This window comes from Glossina fuscipes, unplaced genomic scaffold (genome assembly GCF_014805625.2).
Source record: "Glossina fuscipes isolate IAEA_lab_2018 unplaced genomic scaffold, Yale_Gfus_2 1, whole genome shotgun sequence".
NCBI classification, from domain to species: domain Eukaryota; kingdom Metazoa; phylum Arthropoda; class Insecta; order Diptera; family Glossinidae; genus Glossina; species Glossina fuscipes.
Window position 1 is genome coordinate 3,822,593 of NW_023998415.1, and position 25,160 is coordinate 3,847,752.

At 32.6% G+C, this 25,160-nt stretch overlaps 4 protein-coding genes across 7 annotated transcripts in view; 2 read left to right on the forward strand and 2 right to left on the reverse strand.

Annotated features, from left to right (window-relative positions):
- Window positions 1-9,284, reverse strand: part of LOC119632708 (IQ motif and SEC7 domain-containing protein 1) — a 40,623-nt gene extending 31,339 nt beyond the window's left edge. The window contains exons 1-2 of one of the 4 annotated variants that reach the window (XM_038025765.1): window positions 8,885-9,283; window positions 8,467-8,785 (exon numbers count right to left, since the gene is read on the reverse strand). In XM_038025765.1, coding sequence (XP_037881693.1) covers window positions 8,467-8,785; window positions 8,885-8,912 — 347 coding nt within the window. In that variant the 5' untranslated portion in view covers window positions 8,913-9,283. Of the gene's footprint in view, window positions 1-8,466 lie in introns of all 4 variants that reach the window. The other 3 variants (XM_038025763.1, XM_038025768.1, XM_038025762.1) reach the window with 3 other exon arrangements.
- On the forward strand, window positions 22-13,990 carry LOC119632154 (sphingosine kinase 1). Its single transcript, XM_038024932.1, has 4 exons — window positions 22-56; window positions 11,683-12,819; window positions 12,877-12,976; window positions 13,070-13,990. The coding sequence occupies exons 2-4, from the start codon at window positions 11,951-11,953 to the stop codon at window positions 13,988-13,990; spliced, it is 1,890 nt and encodes a 629-aa protein (XP_037880860.1). The 5' UTR covers window positions 22-56; window positions 11,683-11,950.
- A 4,748-nt stretch (window positions 13,991-18,738) lies between these two features.
- Window positions 18,739-21,560, forward strand: LOC119631945 (dnaJ homolog subfamily C member 2). Its single transcript, XM_038024558.1, has 3 exons — window positions 18,739-19,028; window positions 19,084-19,229; window positions 20,024-21,560. The coding sequence occupies exons 1-3, from the start codon at window positions 18,790-18,792 to the stop codon at window positions 21,472-21,474; spliced, it is 1,836 nt and encodes a 611-aa protein (XP_037880486.1). The 5' UTR covers window positions 18,739-18,789; the 3' UTR covers window positions 21,475-21,560.
- LOC119631946 (islet cell autoantigen 1) lies at window positions 21,547-24,526 on the reverse strand. Its single transcript, XM_038024559.1, has 3 exons — window positions 23,887-24,526; window positions 23,046-23,294; window positions 21,547-22,391 (listed from the first exon to the last, which is right to left on the reverse strand). The coding sequence occupies exons 1-3, from the start codon at window positions 24,451-24,453 to the stop codon at window positions 21,966-21,968; spliced, it is 1,242 nt and encodes a 413-aa protein (XP_037880487.1). The 5' UTR covers window positions 24,454-24,526; the 3' UTR covers window positions 21,547-21,965.
- Window positions 24,527-25,160: the final 634 nt, after the last annotated feature.

Genomic DNA, 25,160 nt, shown 5'->3' on the forward strand with positions numbered 1-25,160 from the left:
ATACATGTGTGCAAAGCTATCTTTACTTAAAGCTTGTTCTGTCATATCGAGGCCATGTAAGTGAATAAAAAGTTTATTGCAACTAACCAGGGCTACCAGATCTTTAAATTCTTTAAATTGCTCACTATTACGAGCAACATCATAGGCTCGAAACACTAAAAAAACAATACAAACAAAGAAAACAGATGTTCCTTTTATGTCAACGCTTTACTTCGCTGCCCACTAATAATAAATTAATTTTGTAAAAGACGAAAGCGTTGGTTGACATGACTGCAATACTTGATCTCTGCCATTTTTTAACTCAAAATTAAATAAAATTTTAACCATCAATGCTTCTAAAACCGTCCAATTGTTTCCTATAATTGATCTGTTTTTTTTTTGTTTTTTTTTTTTTTAAGTCTCATAAAATATATGTAGAAAAAAAAGATTAAAAAAAAAAGACTATCATATGAGAAAATTAAACGTTGAGCTATAATTTCCCAGTTTTGCATATGTATGTAGTGTCACGCATTTTATATCAATTACCGCCACCCGAATATGTACAATAATTTTAAAAACAAGTGAGAACGTTATAATTGAGCAATGCCAATAATTCGATACCCTATATCACACCTCGCCTAATAAACATATCACAAATTATATAATAGTTTAATGTAAAGGTGGAGAACATGAAGAACACTCGAAAGATTTATTTCACTTGTTAAAGATTTGATTATTTTTCAGTTACTTCCGTCATAAGACGAAACGATTTTCATTATAAAATAATGAACATTACAACTTCTTGGTAAAAGGCTTGCTATCGATGAGAAACCTTATATGGAATGGCATCCAAAAAATGAATTCATGTACTTGAAGTTTGGTTTAATTAATTTTTATAAGAAAATACTATTATGAACAAATTTTTACTGTCCATAACTTGGACGTTGGAACTTTTTTGGCATATAAGAGTTGCATTTCCATAAACCTCCATGTATGCGATGATGTCCAAAATATTATTATTATTATTATTATTATTGTCACGACATTCTGAAAATTGCAATATACTTTCGAAATAAGACGTTATATGGGGAGTGGTTGAGAAAGTTATCCGATTCAAATCACTTCGGAAAGACTGTGCAGCTTGGGCCAAAGCAAAACCATGTCATTGCAACAAACTTCATCGAAAATTGCGACCTGTAGATTGGGCATGAGAATAGATTAACACACGTTAGACGGACAGACGGAGAGATAACCTTAGACTATTCCGAATCGTTTTCTGAATCGATTAGTATAGCAAAAGGTGGACCTCGTTTAAATTCTTCTGGGTGTTACATACCTACACGCACAAACTTAATACACCCTGTGCAATAACTAGTGTACCGGCATAAACATAGCGTAAATAATACGGCCACTTAAAAAAGACTTCCCAATCTAAATAATAGACGTGCATTTATACATTTCGAAAACTCTGACACATTCTTAATACGAAATTATACGCTGAAGTATAGTCATAGTCATAACAATTCGTGTAAGTACTTTTGCTTCTCACACCAAATAGTTTCACGGGCAAATTTTCCCGCTGAACTGACTGAAGCGAAATAACATTTTTTATTTTGCTATCCATTACCTACCCATAAGTGTACTAATTTTTCATATCCAAATATTCGAATGAATATCTGCTAATTCCAATAGGAGATTTGCCTCGTTGATCTCTTTAACACTCTAATCCTAACAGGAAGGCGCAGAGATATTTTTTCCAAAATCAATTTGGAAAGAAACATTTAAACGCGTACTAACACAATTCACTAATGGATATATAGATGCGTGCAACAATCTCGAAACGTTTGCTATATTTTCGTCACCAGTCATCAGTCTGAAATTAAGTACAAATATATAGGGACAATATCAAGATATGCTTGAAATTGTTGTGCTTCTCAATTAAGAAAGTGCTGCTAGTTTTTATTTGACTGCTGGCGATGGTGAGAATCCCAGACTCTTACTATGACATGTAAAAAACTTTATTTCGTATTTATTAAACGATGCTTAATAGACTGTCAGAGATTGGGGTGAATATCTGAACCATGGTAGTAGTGAAAAGCAAAAAATGCGTGCATACACGTTATTTTTGATATTATAGCCTAAGAAACAAAGTATTCGGAACATCATGGAGACGTTCTTCAAAAGAGAAAAATTTATTAGGTCAAAACGCCAATAGCAAAGCCTGATAATAGCACTCATAAAGGAAATATAAAAGGTTTGCATTGAATTTCTTTCCCGTTACTTCTTAGACGTGAGTTTTAACATTTCGCAAATTAATGAGAATAAATTAATTAATTAAAAATATTTAAAATAGTAGCGATCAGACTAACGTTATTAACATTATCTTCATCGCGCCCTTGGCTATGGATATTGCACTGACAATCATAGTAGATGCATAGATCAAAGATCTTATAAGAAAAATATATTTTTTTAATACTGTCTACCAAGAATTGAACTTCTTAAAGTCACTAACACAAACATACATGTGGAAACGAAATTCTATCTATATACATATATAATGTTCACGGAACGAAATAAAGCCTACAAAGTTCTACAAAACAAACTGAAGGTTAGTACAGTAAACATATGACTTCTGGAGACACATGCAGTTTTGTTTTGTTCGACAAAATGCACATTGTCTTTGAATAAAGACACAAGAAGATATCGGGTTCTTATTTTTTGGATCTCGTTATGCTAATTTTTAAGTCATTATCGCTTTCACTTTCACGTAAGCAGCAATCAATTAAAAAAGAATTTTTTTTTAATTACATCCCTTTCAGAGAAAATCAACACCTTAAAGTTAGAGTAATAAAAATATGCGTCAGATCGAACTTTTTAATCAAATTGCTTTTAAATAATTTTGTTCGCACCAATTTTGTTCTCTCCGTATCTGCGGCTATCTTCTCTCACTACGTTTAAAATCGTCTAAATTCCATATTAGGTCTGCATATTTCTTCAACCTCTGCAGAGGGACGGAAAAAAGAGTGACAGAGTCTGTATATTTTCATTCCTAAAAAAATCGAATTTATTTATTTATTTGATATCTTTATTCAAGATGAAAGCGTTCGGTTTTCAAACTAACACAATTTCAAGTTTTGTCGTTCAAAATAAAAGGACAATTTTCAAGCAGAAAAATTTCATTATCCGTTTTCGAACTCGGTTTAATTTAATTTGAATCTTATCAAGCGTTTTGCATAAGCGAGTAATTTCATTGGTTACGATGATTCTACTCAGATTCATGCAAGAAATTGCAATTCTTCCATATAAAAAATTCTAAATAAAATCAAGCGCGAAGCTATCAATTGCAATGAAATTAATTTCTACTTCGGTCTGCTAGAATGGAAAGAAACAATCTACCCTTTTTCTCTTTTTAGGACAAATTCGTGTATCCTTGCTTGTTTGTTTGGTCACCAAAATGAAAAGTGGTCGTAGCCATGGACAAATGACGCAAGGAAAAATGATTATATGAGAACGCTACAAAGATTATATATAAACTATGTATTCGTTCCTTAAATGGTTAATAATTTTGTGTTTCTTGTTATACCCCCCCCCCCTCCCTTCACACCACCCACCCCACCACTGAAAGATGGGGGTATACTCAGAGTAAGCTTCAAAGACCCCACAAAGTATGTGTATTCTTAATCAGCGTGAAATTTCGAAATGATTAAGCCATGTCTGCCCATCTGCTTGGTGCTTGTTGTTGGCACTCACCTGGTAGCAAAAAAAAAGGATTCAACTTCAAATTTGCTAGAAACGTTCGAACTTTTTGCACGCAGATTGCTATTGAAAATGGGCCAATTTAGTCAGAGCAGTAGCCTGCAATAAAGCGTAAACTAAACACAACTCCGTTTTTCTTAATAACAATTTTCGCAATTTTGCTCGTTATTCGGAAGGGGTGAAATTTTTCACATTTACTTTACGGAAAACTCTACTCTTTACGTGCAAAAACGGGAAAAATCGGCCATGCCCACACGAAGTTGCAAATGATTATATTTCCTTTTTTTCACATTTTTAAGGTTTTATACTTATTTACCATAAGGCAAACAAGACGGAACCTTTAAAACTATTTCATGCATTCTTCAAATCAAGATATATTATCTGCCCAAAAATGGGTTGATTCTAAAGTCAACACGTTAGACACAGCGATTACTTTTTTCTTAATAACATCAGTGATATGGGTATCAAGTAAAAGAGCTTGTAGAGCATAGTGGTAGATAAAAAGATGGCCTGGCCTGGCCTGGCCTGGCTACACGTTTTTAGAATCAAATCGGTAAAGAAGAAAAATTAACTCTTTTTGAGCGCAAAGCACTCAAAATATATAAAATCAATTAGAAGCGTTTACATAACAGTCCATAGTTCCCTTTTACCCGACTTAGTAGTGGCATATCCATTATCTGAACAAACAGAGACCAAAATCGGTTGGAATTCTGATTGCCTTGCCTCAAACCACAACATTTACATCTGAGAAGATGTCCATAAATTAGCTTAAAGGTGAGGGGAAATATATAACTAGCATGAATGCTCGTTTTTTTCAATTAGAAATTTTTTTTTTTTTTTTTTTTTTGATCACATACTCACTTACATATATTTCTAAATTTACCTCAAATCGTCACTGATGTATTAAAATATGCCAAGTTTATTTACTTTTAATATCCAACTTATTGTCCACATATATAATACCGGACTGAAGAAGAAAAAAGTAACGTAACTAAAGATAGACAAAATAGACAATTCGGGAAATAGGTATGTGTTTACATGTAACACAAGCACTATGGAGGAATGGGTAAAAAGTAAAGCCTGAGATCTCAAGTGCAGAAATATTTTTAAAAAAATCGATCAAAATAAGAATAAGAAAAATAAGATAAAAGTACTTATGATAATTAATTATAGCATAGACGGATATTAATTAAACACACTTACCAATAAATTTCATTTGAAGTAAGCATTACTTTTTATAGATTTATTTTCTTGAGCTAATAAAACTTTACAATATGATGGCACTTCCCGAAAATATTATACGTATCGTTTGGCAGACAAAGAGAGCCTATTGCAGATTTAAGACATTAAATTAAAAACATGTTAAATTAATGTTTATTTTCATTCATAAAACACGCGTAATAAAGATATTTAAATTAAATTTGCAAATCATTAAGCTTTTCCCAGTTGCTCCCAATTGCTTGACTCGTACAATTCCAATATACTTTTTATGTATACATACAGGAATGGTTTTATCCTGTATTCACAAATTCCAGTTAATTGAAAGGAAACGTTTTGAGTCATCGCATAAAACTTGCACTTGAAATTTTCAATAAAATTGCAAAACTTCTTCTGCTCCTTATTAACTGATTGCCGATAGGGCTGTGACTCAGCAAAATTAAAAAATTAATATTTTAAATATATTCACGCAAGTTTATTACAAGTAAGATTAGACATGAACTGATAAAAATTTTTCATTACTGTCAAACGAACTGGAATAGAGGAAAAAGAAATACATTTTACCCTTAATTACACAGGGTTGTATTTATATGCGAATATGAATTCATTGTGAACGCGATATATGTATGCACGCGCAGGAAAAGCCGATAACGATAGGAAAGAATTATCACATAAAAAAGTTCAAAAAAATTTTATATAAAATTTGACAAAAATACACTTAATACTGAGCCACAGCAAATATAACAATGAAAAAACAAATGAAGATGAATGAATTTATCTGTAAAAACTCTGTATCTTATGTTATCGTTTAACTTTCAATTCCACCCTTAATTTAAATGAATATAACGTATATGTATACTAGGCACAGCTTTTACATATACAAACACACAATGCGGTATATATACCTACGTAATCATTGTATATAAAAGGCAATATACCGTACGTCATATTTAAACTGACAATAAATATTTGTTTTGCAGAGAGTAATAAGGTAGACAGGGAGAGAGAAAATGATACCACGTTCGGTTTTTGAACGAACTTCTTGACATCCAACATATATATACATATATATATATATATATATAGATATATTTAGATATAAATTTGTCTTTTCCCCAAGTGTTTACAACAGAAGTTTTATTGCGTTTGAAATGAAATGAATAAAATTCGTCCAACAAAATGGACATTTTCTTTACATATTCCAAAAAATCAATTTATCATACACTAAACAAGGATGTCCTTCATTTAATGATTCATACGTAATAAGAAACAATGGCCTTATGGTTTCCTTATCACACTGCAACGGTTGTTTTGGCAAGCAACTACATCTAACGGTAAGACTTAAGCAGGGTAAGAACCCTCACTGCATAATAACGAAATCTTTTTCGTTATTTTGAAACCTCCTTATTCTTACAAAGGGTACTAACATACTTAATAATCGATAAAACATTATATCCTTGCAAAACGTGAAATACCTGAAGGCCAGGTCGGGTTTATGAAAAGATTACCGTATGTTTCGGGCTATAAGATGCACTTCAAATTTATGAGATGATTTTCAGAAAAATACACTTTAATGTTACCTTCGGATCCACATTTTTATTTATTATTAATATAACTTGTGCTAGCAATATTCCGTTCATCTTCACTCTCGATAATATCACTCGTCTCGTTAATGTCACCGTTGATACTACTTTCATCTGAACTATTCTGCTTTCAAAACTCAAAATTAGAGACGATTTTTTGAAAGAATATTTTCGGACCATAAGACGCACTTTAAATTTAACTCCATTTTTCTATGTAAAAAGATGCGTCTTATAGTCGGCAAAGTATGGTAAATAAAAACTTCTTTATTGCCATTAGCCTTGCCTTGCCTTGCCTTACATGGACAGACAACATCTCTTAGCGACACTTAAAAATTATCTGGACATTAATGAACGACACTGAGAAAAGTAGCTTACCGTCAGTTTCATCTAAAAGCCTAATTTCCGGTTTTAGTTGCTAAGCCAAAAAGGAAAAGGAATTTACGTGATTTGAGTCCGATATTTGACCGCAAGATAAGACGAAGCTCCACTCATCCGTTATACATTGTACATATTGTACACAATGTCATCCGTACATTGTACACAATTAAAATCATATTTTTGTAAGCGTACTAGACCCCACAGGTCTCACTAAAATTCTTATGCACTTTGGCCAGTCTATGTATGTTCTTAGTAACAAAGAATAAGTGCCTTTTTCCGATTAAGCTCCAGCTTTCCGGCTATCGATATTCTATTAAGATTATTGTATGAAAAATTTCCAATCCGGTCGAACAATGGTTGTAAGAAAAATTCTCAAATCAAATTCATCCTTTAATAAAAACATTCGGCAGATCGTATTCGTGATGTCAACATAAGGATCACGGCAAACACTTAACACGCTGCTAGTTATAAACGTATATTTTTAAATGGGTCTGTAAAACACATGTTTATGCATTAAAAACTTTTGAAATCCTGCACCCTACACCCTGCGATGCGTATTAATAATAAAATTTCAAAATAAAAGGATTCACTGGGATTTTAAATCTTTTCAATAAAGAAAATATTTTTTATTTAAAATCTTTTAATCTTAAATAACTGACTTACAATACAAGGCTGTTCCAAAGAGCGGAATAAACGACTATATGATTAATATACTTGTCATTATTGGCGTATAGAATGTTTACAATATACCATAGCAAAACATAAGGCTACGAATTTTTAACTCTTTATGCCTATACGCCTTTTAACATAAATATCCTAATTAATTTAACTCTTTGTTTCCATTGAAATCTTTATACTACCTTGGTAACTGCTCTTGTCAAGTTTAGTTGAAAAAGAGAACTAATTCAATCTATATCATGCTCGCAGCTATATTGTCACGTCCCCTGCTTAATTATGTTGTGTATGCCCTTTTTCCACTGTCAGACGCTCGAGAGGTATGAGCATATACGTTATGATATCGTAAGGTTTATTTATGGCAGGGAGTTTGTGCCGATTTAGAGTTAGGCCATACACGGTTTGAGCAGTTGAAGAGCATTCTTATTTTCAACATTCTCTTATTAAGAAACAATAAAAATAGGTAAGCCGTGTCTGATCAGAGAATTCATCGAATGTAATTTCTAGTTTTATCAAAATCTTGGACAATACAATGAAATGAAATGCGTAAATAAACATTTTTTAAGATAACAGCATTTTCTACTGAAAGTTGTTATACTTGGATGTCGCTTAGCTCGGTTTGTACCGGTAGCACAATACATATGTCACGCATGGGTGTCTTAACTTCTAACAGAGAAAGTGCCCCTTTTTTTAATTTCAGTTTTACGAGTGTAATAAAGAGCACGATTTAACACTTTCGTATTGCAATTGACTTTCACTTCTTATTTATTTTTGCAATATTTTTGCAACCCCATTTACTATGTAGGGTTGTTGTCACTACACAATGCACGTAAAGCTACCACAGAGTAAAACAAACACTGAAAATGTATTAATTTACCTTTCTTCCGGTAGACGTTTTAACTCTGCCATATCCAGCTCTAGTCGAAGATTTGATACTTCGCAGAGTAGACGATCCCGATCGGTGATCACTTCCTTTAATTTTTCTCTAAGAGAACGGTTCTCTATCAAGAGTTCATGAACATTTATGTGCAATACTTTGTTGGTGGCAGCATTCATCATTGCAGCCATTGACGATTTATTGAAAGAATTCGAAAACCACCCATTTATAAACTCTGGGTTTCTGGTAGATTCTATGCCCACATATTGCCGATATAAATGATCATATTCACTATTCCCCACATACCTATCGGTTGGTGCTGAACATGTTAGAAGTAAAGGATTTGTGGTTAGTTGCAGTTTTTGATTTGAAGATAAATTGGGATGTTTTGCAGCTTCACCTGAAGCACAAATTTCACCTGACAACTGTTCCTCCCTGTTCTCCATGTCACTATTACAGTTCACGATTAATGATGACTTAAAATCACTAGGCCGTGCCAAATAATATTAAATCTTTTTAAATCTACATATCACCCAAATCCTCCGATAGGTTTATACATGTTTATATACATATGTTTGCATTTATCTACACACATTTGTATGTGTATTTATGAATATATATAACCAACGCGAACAATTCTTTGTGTTACTATTGGTGTATATGACAAAATATCTCACAGGGCGAAAGGGAACTCCTTCCTAAGAATTAATCCAAAGATTCTTCTTCACTTTTTATATTTTCAATTATAATTACTTGTTAATTGCACATTATTTACACGATATTAACATTACGAAGAAAGATTAAAAGAAGCACATAAGCTTGTATGACAAATCCAATGTTTTTTTTCAACGGCGATGCCAACCCAGAAGAACAAAACATTTTTCATTTGTAACCTTAGCAGTAATTAACAAACCGTGGTAACATCTCCTTGATAAGTGTTATTCATTCGTAATGAATGACGATAATAAATTTAAATTAATTATTGAAATTTAATCATTTCAATCTATATAAATATTTTTATTAATTTTCGGTAAATTTTATTTTTATTATTAAAATAATTTTTTCTCATTAATTTAATTTTTTTTTGTCTATTTTTTTCTTTCTATTATCGATTAAATTTACCGGCCATATATATAAACACACTTAAAAGTTGTAGGGGGTATTGTGCGGGTAGTTGGTTCGTGTCCTGCAAAACTGTGTTAAGAAGAACAATAATGGAATGGAACAAAATTCCCGCATAAACATTGTTGTATTTGCTGATGTGGGGCTAAAGTAAATTGATACGCTTCACTTTTGCCAAAGCGCCCTTCTCAGCAGGAGAATATAATATTTGGTTAAAATTAAAATAACAGACGAAAAGAAAACGAAATACAAATTATTCTTAGTTCAGCTTGTCAATTTAACGTGTATCAAAAAAGTTCAACGTTAAATATATGTATGCCATGTTACTATATTAAAACGGATACGCGAATCATTAAAATATTGCATAATCAATAATACATTTATTTATAAATTTTATGTGAATTTTTTTATAAATAATTTCAGAATTTAATAATCATCACATATATAATGTTTGTGGTTGTAGGAACTCTGTGTGCATGCATATGCGCAAGAAGAATAAGTGTAAATATGTTTTTTTTTTTACTACAGCGCTAGCACATATCCTTTCAATATATTCTGCTATCGCACACATATATTAGTAGGCATACACGTACATGTCGAACAAAGTTTTCCTCTTTCATGCTCTTCTTCATAACGTTTGTTTACATCAAATATCATGGCACTGATTATGAACCAGTTAGTTAACTAGTTCTCATTTGGAAGGCACACCATGAGAACTGTTTGGTTAAGAGTTACGTACGGCTTTCGCAATTTATATTCTTGACAAATATATGTAATTACATATTTTGCGTAAGTTGAGGTTTAAAGCATCCCGCAGAGCTCCCTGCGTCTCACAAGATTCCTGTTTCTCCAATCAAGGTGTTGTTCCACTGTCAAACAACTTAATATAAGCATAGAAACCATTCCGCCTGATGTTTATATTTTCCTTAACTTTACTTGATTATTAAATAACAATATTTCACTTCCTTAGGTTTTTTTTTTTTTGTTTGTTTAGTGGATTAGTATATATCCAGCAGAGTAAAGAATTTTTATTATTTGTTGATCCTTTGCGCTTTATCAATGGTAGCACAGTATATGATGATATATACAAAGTATTAATTACACAATTCGAGTAAAAAGCAAAGAAAACAGTTAATTTAATTACCTTTTAAAAAATTTCAAATTTTTATTTTGGTTCAGCTGTTTGTAAGTAAACAAGTTTGTTTGGAATTTAGTTTATTTCCAAGTTACAGATGTTTTCTTTTATAAATGCAGCCCTAAACAAGCAAACTAATTCAAAACAATCAATACTAACGCAAAGCGTGAGCATTTTTGTTTACGCCGATTTTAACAATTTTGACAGACGGCTTTTCGCACCTCTTGTGCATACATATAGCTAAAAAAGGCGAAAACCGCATATGAAAACTAGTTAACGCCATACATAATCAGTACCCCTGTAGTACCATACAATAAGTTTCCTATTCATATGTTGCTAGCAAAATATTCCATTTTATATATATGTATAGGAATTCAAGGATTCAAACTGGCAGAACTGCCAAGAAAACGAATTTTAAAATATATGGCGAAAAATACGAAAGAATATGTGACGCGCACTTAATTTGTAGAAGCGAGGGTTGTCGAACATGTGTAGTGTAATTATATTACCACATCCTAGACGAAGCACTAATTTATAATTATAATATAATAACAATATTAAAATGAACGATGAATAAAGCATTACAACATCTATGAATTCAGCGCTCTTTGTCAAAAAAAATCATCTGGGGGTAAGGTAATTCTCAGTAAAAAACTGAAGAAACTAACATCATACTTTGCTAACAATAATGCACTTTAGATTTACTAAAACAGACGAATTTAAAGTATCCAATTGGTATATTTGTTCTTATATTTGAAATATAATTATGTTAATGAAAATATAAAAAGTTCAAAAAACTCTATGTTTATGACTTTTTTTTCCATTTTCTCCAGAAACAAGGACAAAATAAATCTTATGAATAAAGACAATTTTACACATCTAGGGCTTGCTATGTTTAATAAAAATTTCTTTTCTAATAACACGTAACATTAATACAGCTGTTCCGATGTTCTTAATAGAAACGTACGACAACGTGCCGAACGCATGCATACATTGGGTGTTGGCAGCTCTACCATCAAGAAAAACAAAAATATTTATACGGAAAATAAATAAAGCGAGTAGTTTTAAGTGAAAAATTTTGTAGACATCCATTGGAAAGTTGGTTAGAGATGATGCACATTGCTCTAAATTTTCAATTCGGGGCAATGCAAATGTAAATTTCCTGCCCCCCGATTTCCGAGGAGGAATTTTGTAGTTTATTTTTTGCTTTGTTCGTTTATTTGCAACATGCAGGATATCAGTATAGATAAGGAAAACATATCTGAATCTGATAGAATCAGTAATACATGTTCGATTCCAAACGAACTAAGTGAAACTTTTTACTCAGCTAAAAAGAAGGGGAGTACCTTTTATGTTCGCCTTAGCAAAGATGGACTTCTTCTTCAGCGGGATGATGCAGAATGTAATAAAGATCATCACTTAATACAGATGTGCGACATAGTTGGTGGTCGGTGCGTGTTGCAAAACAAGCAAACACGCTTCAAAAGGAATGTATCATGTGGTGCATGCACTCCGAATACTAAGGAAAGTAAATGTGGATTTGAAGATAACGAAGACGTTTATCTTTATATTTTCGCATATGTACTAAAAAAGAAATTAAGAAGTTCTATCCGAAGGGAACGTAATGTTATTACTTTACGTTTTCGCACATTCGACAGTCGTGACGATAATTTACGTGAGGCGGAGAAATGGTATAAGGCTTTAAAATGTCACCGGGAAAATTATCTTAAAGAATGCGCATGTGAATCGCGTGGGAACCACGTTTTAAAGCGATTGCTTGTATTCTTAAATCCAAAATCTGGCTCAGGAAAAGCACGAGAATTGTTTTTTCAAGAGGTTGTTCCAATGTTAAACGAAGCTGAGCTATCATATGATGTCTACGTAACGAAGCATGCCAATTATGCTTTTGATTTTGTTAAACAGAGGGATTTAAGTTTGTGGAATGGTGTTGTGGCTGTCGGGGGTGATGGCTTATTTCATGAAATCCTCAATGGCTTGATGCAACGTATTGACTGGAGTAAAACTGCTAAAATACTAGGGGTAATACCATGTGGTTCAGGAAACGGACTAGCTCGTTCCGTTGCTTACTCTTATAAGTAAGAAACATTGTTTATGTTCTGGAGATCACTTGTGATATCCAGAATTTTTTACAGAGAACCTTACGATTCAAAACCTCTGCTTAGCTCGGCTCTTACAATAATAGGAGGACATTCGACACTTATGGATATAATGAAAGTTGAATTAGAAAATAAAGTATGTAAGCTACAAATTGCTTATATGGTTAAGTTTGGCAAAAATAATTTAAAATTTAATACATTTCCTTATCTTGTTACGTTAATATTTCAGATAATATATTCATTTCTCTCGGTTGGATGGGGCCTCATATCTGATATCGATATAGAAAGTGAACGCTTGAGAATATTTGGATATAAACGATTCACGATTTGGACTTTACATCGTTTAATAAACTTACGTACATATCAAGGAAAAATATCGTACCTCCCCAGAGCAGAAGTTACCCCTAATATGGACAATTGCTCTCAAGGTGTAAATAAACCGCTCTTGCTTCATAGCGTTAGTTGCAGTACGTTTTCCTACTCAAAGGCATCCAGTAAATTTAATTCGAATGATAATATAACAGATTCAGAGTTTGAAGATATCATTTCATTGCAAACATCAATCAATTGCTCTTCAAGATCTCGCTGTGACAGCTGGTTGTCTACGTGCTCGCGAAAAAGCATGTACTACTCAATTCCCGAAAGCGTGTATCACAGCATAGCGGAAAATAGTAATACCGAGGGTAACAATTACAATGAATGTAATGAAATCACCCATACCGAGTATGATTGTTCTCCATCAATTTCTATGCATGAACCTTTGCCATCCACATGGATTGTCGAGGAAGGTGAATTTGTAATGGTTCATGCCGCCTGCAAAACTCATTTGGGTAGTGATTGTTTGTTTGCTCCGCAATCTCAACTCAACGATGGTCTTATGTATTTGGTGATAATCCGGAGTGGCATAACCCGTCCACAGTTGCTGAATTTTTTGATAAATATGAGCACAGGCACTCATGTTCCGACGGAAAATTCTGAATTCATTAAAGCTTTCCATGTTACTGCATTTCGATTGGAGCCTGGGCAGTCTCAAGGCATCATAACGGTGGATGGCGAGCGAATCGAATTTGGGGCATTACACGCTACAATTTTTCCAAAGGCTGTAAGAATCATGGTTCCAAGCCAGAATTCCAGCACAAAGCATTTTTAACTTAAAGTACTAAGTATCATAATAATGATTAAATATATCAATAAAGTAAAAAAGAAAATGAAACGTATTTGCTGAAAAAATACTACTTTTTGCTGTTTATATGAAAGTATTATTTTTTAATTTAGTTTACTTTGATTTAATTTATTAATTAATAATAACAATTAATGACAATTCATTTATGCAATAATAATCACTACTAAGTTTAACAATTTATGTGCCAGTATGACTATAGATTCTCTTTCAGCACAAGAACAATATCGTTAATATAAGAAATGGAGTCAAGAGCTAGAAGTGGTCGTAGCCAACACGAAAGGACTTTGTGCCTGCTTCACATTTACTCGGGCTAATAATCACTTCTATATTGAGCGGTAAAGAATTCCATAGCTTTACAGCGTCAATAAAGAATTTCCTTGACGATGAACTTGTGGTCAGGTAGGGTTAGAGTCATCGCCCGTTCGAATTTCGAGAATTGAATTTTGTCATGTAAATATCTTGGAGTTCAGGCGAAAAACCAGTTTTGTAGTATTAAGATATGTCGGAAGATCGGAACCCACTGCAACGAAAACTGCTACATTCTATTACATCTCCGTATCTGGTATACTTTTCTTAGGACAATTTGCACTTTTTTGTTAGAGACATAATCTAATTCAGTATATACATGTGGGAAGATTGGAAAATAAGATGAGGACAGTCACAGTTTGCTCAACATATTATGGATCCTCATAGTAACGAAATTAACATAAGCGTCAGGGCGCGCGAAAGAGTTCATTTTTAAGTCCGATGTTCGTAACTGCACTACCAAACTCACTATTTCCATCGACCATTTTACCATGTGATAAGGAATCGGAATCATAGCCCGTAGATGGTATTACGACGGATTGTGTTGTGCTTGAATTTAATTTCGGACCAGAAAATAGTACAATCTAAATCTTCATTTATTCGCTGAATCTTTTTTTTTTTTTTTTTTTGGTTGTTGAACAGAGATGGACTAAGCCAATAGATTTGTGGCTTATATGTCCTTATTAAAAACTCTACCGCACTTGAGATTTGAACCCACGACCATTGAGTTGAAAGTCGACGTTCTTACCTACTCGGCCACTCAGGCGGATATTCGCTGAATCAGATCCTTCACAAGACTAAGAATATACGAGAGATAAATTTGTGCATCAACAGCATATAAGTGTAAATTTTTCCAAATACTCCTTTTTTGGCAGTAAATTTGGCATGTTTCTTTCGGATTAGTTAGTATGCAGCCACGGCACTTTTAATGGTTAAAGATATTTGTTTATCTAATTAGACAGGCCTTTATCGAAAGGCAAGTCGGAAGTATCGCACGCAATTGTAGCCTTGCTATTCAAAATATATAACTGTAATACCACATAAAAAATATTTTGCATGATGCACGACGCAAATACATTCATTATGTTTGAGCTTTAATCATTCTTTAGTATAAAATGTACCGATTGAGGTGCATAAAGCAACCACTTCGTAACGAATGTAATCATTGAACTCTACGTTAACGAAATGCTTTGAACTTTGCAGGTGGCAATTTTCCATCATTATTTATTATTTTTGTATTTATTATTTTTGTTCGTAAATTTTACTAAATATCTGAACCTTGATAGCAATAAATAAAATGGAAATTAATTAGTGCTAGAGTAAATCCTTAATTTTTTTACTTGTGTCGGACCGCGATTGGATAAGGAAAAAAGTAAGTAGAATTTATTCTTTGTTAATTAAAATTAATAATACGTTCTTACATCCAACGCCATCCTCGCCATTGAATATGGAAAAAAGTAAGTAGAATTTATTCTTTGTTAATTAAAATTAATAATAATATTATTTCTTTCTTATTTTCAAATAGAACAACAACAATCGCCGCCCACGCGACGTAGGCGTGGAAGGCGAAACGCCCGCCAATGGGGGAATGAGCGTTACATCACGGATTTGCGCCAAAAATTGAGTCGCCCCAATCGCCGCTATCATCATCAAGATCCTTATTCTTATTCTCACCCTTATATGCATAACTGTCATTGTTATCATTATTTTTATTAATATAATATATTTTTATTAATATATTTTTATAAATATAAAGAAATAAATTCTGATTTGAATTTTATATAATCTTGAGCGGTTTTTTAATTATTGTTCTTGCCGAAGTATTGATTAACTGATCCTTTAGGTTTTTCCTTATTATCTTATTTTTTCGCTATGTAAACGCGCCTTTAAATTCTTAATTTCTGTAAACTAGGACGGAAGCGCGATCATCCCATACTTGTAAAATTGAATAAGTTTAGTTGGCAAAGACAGCAAAGACATATTGTAGAATATTTTATTGCATGAGCAACAGACATTGAAACAAAAGTAAAACAAAGACAATCAAAAACAGAATCATAACTATGCACTATTCTGAGCTTTTGTTTATTTTCATAGAAAGGAATATAGCTTGAAAGGTGGCATAGCTCAAGCAAAATTTTTTATATACATATATACATAATTAAGCATATTGTGAATGAACGAGTGAATAGAACAAAGAGGGGGCGGCTTTCGGGCTTAAGACGTACTTGTACTAGTTCAAAGAAATAAATACTACTTTTTATAACCCATCGTCTAACTCCTGTTGCTATATATTAATTTATATAATTTATATTTAAATATAAATTTAAAATAGCTTTATTAATATATATAAAAATATAAATTTAAAATAGCTTTATTAATATATATAAAAAAATATATATATATATAAAAGAAATTGTTAAAATAGCTCTATTAATATATATAAAAATGTATACAAAAGAAATTGTTATTCTTTTTAATGGTTTCCTGATTGTTTCCGATTCTTTTTAATTGACTTGGTCGCTTTTGCTCTTCTTTCATCTCCTGTAGATGTATGTATAGTGTTGTGGAAAATGCGCCAACTAAACTTATTTAATTTTACAAGTTATCCGCCCGAGTGGTTTCAAATCTCAAGTGCGCTTTAAAAGAAAAGAATTTATTCTCTGTTTAAATTTATTGCATGTGTATGTGTATCGATTCTACAAAGTCTTTTTCAGATAACAGCTTCGTACCAGTTGAATTTGAAAATTCTTTAGGCACACTTCTATGTTTGAAAAAGGTTATCCACATGAACAGCGCAATATTCGCGATTATAAAATTTCTTAATTTCTTTTATTTTACAAGTTAGCCTAAAATTAGACCGTCATAATTTTTAAACAAAGTCCTCGCTAAATTCCCTGTTGAAAGGCAAGGCACAGAGTCGCTTATAATAAATAAAAAAATTGCCAAAAATGCTCTGAAATGGTTGAGTGCCCAACTAACAACTTAAATTGCCAGATCGTTTAATTTGCAAAGCCGCCAGCTTTATGTCTCAGGCAATCTGTTAAAAGAGCTTTATGATTCAGGAAATCTGTCAAAAGAGCTTTATGACCCAAGAAATCTGTTAAAATTCATTGCAAAATGCAAATTGCCGTCGGCATTGCAAAATGAAAAATGCAGATTGCCGTCGTCATTTATAATGCAAATTGCAAAAAATAAAATTTACAACAAAACATGGAGAAGTTAGAAGTTTTGAAAATGTCTTAACAATTCTTTGAATTGAACAGGAAGTAATGGAACTATATTAAATGATTTATATGAGCTTTATATCATTGTTAGAGATCACAATTTCACTAATGAGCAAAGACACATAAAGGGCAGCCGCGCTACCATATTTATTACTTTACTGAAAATGTAAATAAACCCATATGGTTTTAAAGACCAAAATAAAGTAATCAACGTACACAAAATGAAAAAATATTTATTAAAAGTATCAATTTTCTTAATCTTCATAATCTGCCTAAATTTTGCGACAGCAACATTCAACAGAGTCATTTTCTGTATTAAGTGATCCATAAGTTGAAAATTACTACCCATGACTCTCTAGTACAACAATTTCAACTTTAAAATGAACGGTCTGTATTACTAGTTTCCACTTCTTACAGTCTAATGCATGATAAAAACCAAAATGAAAAACCACATAATATAATAACAACAAAAATTAGTGTAAGAGAAACATAAATTAAGCAAATAAAATTAAAATTTGAAATAAACGATTATTGTTTCTCTTTGTGCTTCTTTTTCTTTTGTTTGTGTGTATAATTGCGAAACCATATGATTTGTCAATTACCATAAAATTATTAAAAAGTTGGCAAATCTTAACTCCCAAAATGCGAATAGGAATAACGCGTTACCTTTACATGCTACCTGATCTTTTAAATATCGGCATTTGTTAATATTTTTACGATTATATGTACCTTTAAACTTTTTCAATAAATTGCGTCATCGTTTTTAAAACATGAATAATTACTAGATTTTTGAAAGAAATTACAGACCAGCGCATTTCTCTATTCCTTTTCTTAGAAATAAACTTTTTAAGATTGTTTGCAATTTTTAATTTACGCGTTTAATTCTGAAATAATTCGTTTTTAAATATTTTAATTTTGCGTGAACCATTTTGTTATCGTCCGAAATTGCTCAATTAAGCCACAGTATTGAAAGATTGTTGTGCTTAGGTATATGAAAAAAAGAATGTTATCAAACGGCCGTGAATGCTATCAACAGAAGAACGAAAGAGTTAATTGACTACGTGCATGTAATCACCCTCCTGATCTATATTGAATACTAATGTAGACCCAAAGTAACGCTGTTGTTTACGATTAAATTTTTAAATTACATCTCTTTTTTAACAATCGGTGGTTTCGCATCTTTATTTACCACCACACTAAACTTGCAACTTGCTCGTTTGCTCAATTCTTTGGAAAATGGGATTTGTCGAAGTCGTTTGTGAATTTCAATTAAATACTAGGAGAATTGAAAGAGTTGGCATTGCATATTTAAATTCAAAAACTGAGAATTGTTTAAAACGTGAAGGGCTAAGAGAATCCGAGGAAAAATTATTAGTAGAGGATTTTTTCGTTGATCCAAATTTTCTTAAATCATTGGATCCTAAAGAATGGAAAAATCAGGATCATTATGCGGTTTTAGGATTGGATAAATTAAGGTATGCACATTGGTAAATCATTTGCTTTTGAAATATTAATTTTAATGTTTTTCAGGTTTAACGCTACAGACGATGATATTCGACGTGCTTATCGTAAAATGGTTTTACAGCATCATCCAGATAAAAGGAAAGCTAAAGGAGAAGAAATAGATACAGATAATGATTATTTCACGTGCATCACAAAAGCCTATGAAATATTAGGTGAGTTATATGTATATAGATTTATCTATGTGTATGAAAAAAACAGAAGGTATACCGATAGTATATTGTAACGATACAATCGAGAATCAGATCCTCTGATGCCTTAGAAAAAAAAGACCATTTTACAAATTTCATATTTATATGACACGTGATTTTTGACAAGCAAAAAGTTGTTCAGAGATAATGTAATAATAATTATATGCGTTAGAATGCCTGGGGACTTCCTCTTGCGACGTTAATTAAATTATGCGAGTTTATTTGAAATTTCATCCGAAAGAGAAGAAAACAAAAACTTTTTTTTTTACAAACAATTTTTGTGAAATGACCGGTTACTTGTAAATTATCGTTTAGGAGGCATCATGAACTTCAAATTATTAACGACAGATGTCGAACTCCTGAGTTTCTTTCTATTAATAGTAAAAAGGAGCAAGTTCGCGATTCTTTGTAAATCATGATTTCTGTGATTTCTGTTCTGAGAAGCCACTGTGTCAGACTTTCCTTCCTCTCGAAACTCTAGATCAATACAAATTGTATATATCAATACCGAAAATCGAAGTAAAGGTATTGGTAACGTTGGTGTCATCAAAATTTACATATTTAAAACAGTTATTTATGAAACTCGATCTTAGAATTATTTTCGATTCTTCTAATACGCACAATACAAGTAATAGAGCACAAGCAGAGCCTCACACATTATTCAAACTGAAATTTCTCATTAATATACTAACTTTATAAAATTTAGAAAAAAAAATATAACATAAAATTTTTCTTCGTCGCTCATTGTCCGCACACAGGTACTTCGAAAACAAGACGCTCATATGATTCTGTTGATCCAAAATTTGATGATTCTTTTCCCACGCAACACGATATTGAAAATAATTTTTATCCGTCGTTCAATCAATGTTTTGATTTAAATGCCAGATGGAGTGAACGAAAAATGGTTCCTTCTTTCGGTGATGAAAATTCGGCACGTGAAGATGTAGATAAATTCTACAGCTTTTGGTACGAGTTTAAGTCATGGAGAGAGTATAGTTACTTGGACGAAGAAGATAAAGAACGGGGTCAAGATCGGGACGAGAGACGCTGGATTGAAAAAGAGAATAAAGCAGCCAGAATTAAACTTAAGAAAGAGGAAATGATGCGTATACGTGCTCTCGTCGATTTAGCCTATAATAATGACAAACGTATTCTGAAATTTAAGAATGAAGAAAAAGAGAAGAAACTGGCTGCGAAGAAAGCAAAAATGGATGTTCTACAAGCGCAAAAAGCTGAAAAGGAACGCGCACTTAAAGAGGCACAATTGGCGAAAGAACAGGAAGAGAAAGCAAAGAAAATACGCATTGAACAATTAAGGGTCGAAAAGGAATTAATGAAAAAATCTCTAAGAAAGGAGCGTAAAGCTTTGCGTGATAAAGTCAAAGAGAACGAATATTTTGCGGAAAACGAAAGAGAGTCACTAAAGAATATGGAAGGAGTTGAGAAAATTTGCGAAACTTTCACATTGGCTGAACTACAAGATTTGAACAAGAATATATTGGAGCAATCCGCGAAAGATTCATTCTTGGCCGCTCTAAGTGTGGCGGAATCGAAAATAAAAGCTGACTTGGAAGAGATAAATCAGGCTCAAAACAAAAAAATTGCGAAGAGTGATATTAAAGAAGTAAAGAATAGTGAAATTTGGAGCAATAATAATGTACAACTTCTTATTAAAGCAGTTAATTTATTCCCTGCCGGGACATCGCAACGTTGGGATGTCATAGCGACATTTATAAATCAACACACGGCTGGCGATGTAAAAGTGACTCCCCGGGATGTACTTAACAAGGCAAAAGCTTTACAGAATAGTGATTTCTCGAAAAGTTCATTGAAAACTCAAGCCAATGCGAGTGCCTTTGAAAGCTTTAATAAATCGAAAAAAGATGTGGTCACTACGTCCGATATAACCATCAACGATGAGGCTGGCACTGCGGAGGGGAGCAACAAGATAAACCAAATAAACGGTAGCAGCTCAGAGCCACCAAAAAATGTACAAAAACCGACTTCTACATCAACAAAGGCTTGGACAAAAGAAGAGCAGGTGCTGTTAGAGCAAGCTCTTAAGACTTATTCAAATTCAACGCCCGATCGTTGGGATCGCATTGCCGATTGCGTTCCGAATAGAACTAAAAAGGATTGTTTGCGTAGAGTTAAAGAGCTCGTAGAACTAGTTAATTTAAAGAAAGGAGCTCAAGACGCAGTTAAATGATTCGTTAGATAGCTTATTGTGTTTTTATTGCAATAAATCTGTTGAAATAACAAAACTTATAACTGATAAATATTTAAATGAATTAATTATTACACACACGATATCTATTAATATTCAAGAATTCAGTGTAGAACCGATAATAAATAACAAGGAATGCAGAGAAGTAGGCGACATTTTTTGAAAAGCAAAATAACCTTTGCACCACTTTCCATCCTCTTTCTGTTTCCGTTTCACTCCCCATCAATCAATATTTTTCGTCGCCAATTGCTACTGCACCCATGCGAAGAGTACGTAAGTAAGATGCACTCGACAAATTTATCAAACTCTCATTTTTTACTTCTGTTTAAATATTTCAATTTTGAATCTTACATGTCATCCATTTTCGTATATATCGATACTGTACGAAACAAAGTAGCCTTCGCGAAGAAGCATAGGGACATTTAACGTAGGAACAGACAATGAACGCAAAAAAATCAAATAAAAATCTTATTTTACGTTTGTTGGAAATTTTCTTGATTGCCGCTCAATTTCAAATCAAAGGCATCTAAATTCAATAAAGGATCCAAATCAGCAAAAAGTTCTATCCATGGATTATTTGATTTTATCTTTTTCTTTGTCTCATTTCTTGCGTTGTTAAGAGGTACCGCCAACTGAGGTGTCAGTTGTTGACTGCCGATATTTGGAGTTTGTGTATCTGGATGATTTGGCAATAGAAAGCATGAAGATTCACTTTCCGATCTACAGGTCGGTGGCATCAATGAATTTTTCTCCGTTTCATTGGTTATATTAAGAGCTTCATATTGATTATTCTCGTTCATTTCTATTAAAGACTCCGAATCCGGCCTGTGGCGTAAGCTTTCCTTAGAGTTAGAGCCACCTTTGCTAATTTCGCTATTATCCTCGTCAGTGTAGTTATCCTAAAATTAAACAATAATAACACTATATATCTATATATAATAACACTATATATATATAGGCAAATGTTCATGCGTTTAGTAACTCCAGCTAATTCAGTTCTGGCGAATTCAAACAATTTGACGGTGAAGCCCATGTACACCTTATATAGAATATTTCTTCATTTTTTATTCTCATTCGATTAAATTTATCTTTGTGATACACATTATATGAAAATACTCTGTAGAAAGTTCTATTTCAACAGATCGCAAATTACGATTCTTTTTCTTTCACTGTCAAATCTGACCTGCGGAAATTAAGTAGGAACATGCATGCTATGTTGCACCTTTCGTTTTCAACATTTCTAACAATTTGTTAAAAGAAAGTGAAGCTCTATCATATCATGGAAACGGTAAAATTGCAGCATTGCTAATTGGTCTCTTTTCACAAAAATCTTTGTTGCACGTTCCCTAAGATTAACAAAAAATGCTAGCGCCCTTCGTTCACCAATGTATTAGCAAGAAGTTCCTTTAATTTTGGAAAAAATTAAAAATAAAATAAGCAAGTTAGGAAGTCGATAAAGCTCGGTTGGACAGCTGTGAGGACAAGCCGACATTTAAATACATATATGTATATATTTTTTTGGAAAATTTGGAAAATTTGCAAAAATGACTTACTGCAAAAAAAAGCGATTGATCTTTGTCGAGTGTAAGCGGTTTTTGATTTTGATTATTTTCCTGTTGCTGACTTTGCTTGTGTGTCAAGTCCTTCAGAATACAGAAGTCATATTTCGGATTCAGCTGTAAAGATTGGGCCAATGCGTCAAATGTGTTGGCCGTTTTTTGGGCAAATTGTTTCAGCTCCATCATGTATGATATTAGCACATGTGAGAACATATTACATCTGGCAGCTGCTAGCAGGTCAATCTGGAAAGAAATATTCATCAAAAACATAATTGAATTTCTTCCTTTTTTTTTCAAACTCTTTCTATTTTATAATTTTTATCTATTCAGCAGTTGTGCTTTCGACGAAATATTAGCTCACAATCTTTAAAACAAAGTGAGCTTGGAAATTACTGCAAATCAATACCGGGATGAATTATTCTTAGATACCACTCGCTATGTTTTAAGAAATGAAAAAATGAATTTCGCTTTGTTTCATGACTATTGTCGGTGAAAAAGAGAGGGCGATATTGTATACCTAATTTATCTGTTCAGTCTTACTATTTTTCTTTTAACAATTGCTTGAAGCAAGTTGCAATTGTTTATATATTGTATTTATTAATAATGTATTAAATTATTGCTGCCAATTGCTTTATATATTGTATATATATGGGTTGCGTTTATATATTGTAGATATTAATAAAGTATTAAATTATTGCTCCCAATTGCTACTTACAACATAGATGAAACTAGAAAAAAATTAGAATGGGATATGGTCACATTGAGAAAATGCTACATTTATGATTCCATTAATCTTACAAGTTTTTGATTAGCTGGGATTGTAACGGCTACATACCTTTTGAATTGAATCCAAAGTAAGCTTGTCAAAATTTTGCTTCGCTATCCTAACATGTGATTGTGCAGTTCTAAATTTGTCTAATCCTCTTCCAGTATCCGGATCCAATTCTGAGCTAGCGGATTTCATCCATTCAAGAGCAGCACGATAAACTGTACGCTCTTTTTCCATAGAAGTCAACGTACTCTGCATATCACTTATAGCACGAGCTCGGAAAACGTTAACTTCATTTTGAAGTCTCAATAGGGGCACCCGGACACACATTCTCTGCTGTCCACTATAGGAGACAGCTTTACCCGTATTTGTTATAAATTGCCCCGTTGTTTTACTGCGTTTGCCAGCCTCCTTTAGAAAGCGTCCAAACACACTTTCTTCTTGAGACAATACACATACACGTTCTTGATATAGATCAATAATTTTTCCAAGTTGTACACTGGTTTCATCAATAGATCTGAAAATTTCTATTTTAGCGTCGAGCTCGGCATCGGAGGATATAATATGATTATCTTCCTTTGAACCCAATTTTCTCTGCACCGTTTTTTTTGTTATCCAAAACTGATGTTGCATTTTTGATTTGTAAAAATAAAAGGAACGGCCAATTTATTAATGAAAATATATGTAGTTAAATTCCCACAAAAAAGCGATAACAGCTGATTTAAAGCTAAATGGGATTGCCAAGTTTTAAAACTTCTTTCTGTTTTGAACTTAATGAGTCGTGTTTAGAAGTTATTTAATTTCCAGCAAATGCGGATATAGAGCGAAAGCAATTACCGTTAAGTCAATATAATAAATGTCGCCGACATTGTTCGTAACGATAGCAATTTTTCCCAAATATCTAAAAGAGCGAAATGTTTCTCTATATGTGCTAAAAAAAAATATAAACCTCGTTATTTTGAAAATCTTGCGAAAGAATAAACGTGTAAACTGAGTGCTATGAGAACCAACGTAGCCGTAAAGAGCTAAATGCATATAGTGAACAAGAAATTAATTTCATCCTAGCAGCTTATATTTATACTGCTGGTTACGGATGGAGACTTTACATCTGATCGTTCAGGCATATAGCTATATAAGCGGCTTATTCTTGCCATCAGAATACCACTAATAGTAACCTTTACAATTATTTCAAATTTATACAATATACACGTTGTTTGATCATTTGTCGGATAATACCTACATCAAATGAAATGAAATGTTACTAAAATTTTAGTTTTTACAACGTTTGAGCTCCAAAAATTAATATCTATACTTGAGGATTTTTGAAGCTCTTTAAAGTA

Coding starts and splice junctions, on each gene's coding strand:
- LOC119632154 (XM_038024932.1), top strand. CDS start 11,951: ATGCAGGATATCAGTATAGATAAGGAAAACATATCTGAATCTGATAGA. Junction 12,820..12,876: donor TCCGTTGCTTACTCTTATAA/GTAAGAAACATT, acceptor AATTTTTTACAG/AGAACCTTACGATTCAAAAC. Junction 12,977..13,069: donor AAGTTGAATTAGAAAATAAA/GTATGTAAGCTA, acceptor TTAATATTTCAG/ATAATATATTCATTTCTCTC.
- LOC119631945 (XM_038024558.1), top strand. CDS start 18,790: ATGGGATTTGTCGAAGTCGTTTGTGAATTTCAATTAAATACTAGGAGA. Junction 19,029..19,083: donor TTAGGATTGGATAAATTAAG/GTATGCACATTG, acceptor AATGTTTTTCAG/GTTTAACGCTACAGACGATG. Junction 19,230..20,023: donor AAAAGCCTATGAAATATTAG/GTGAGTTATATG, acceptor GTCCGCACACAG/GTACTTCGAAAACAAGACGC.
- LOC119631946 (XM_038024559.1), bottom strand. CDS start 24,453: ATGCAACATCAGTTTTGGATAACAAAAAAAACGGTGCAGAGAAAATTG. Junction 23,295..23,886: donor CTTTGGATTCAATTCAAAAG/GTATGTAGCCGT, acceptor ATTTCTTTCCAG/ATTGACCTGCTAGCAGCTGC. Junction 22,392..23,045: donor ATCAATCGCTTTTTTTTGCA/GTAAGTCATTTT, acceptor GTTTAATTTTAG/GATAACTACACTGACGAGGA.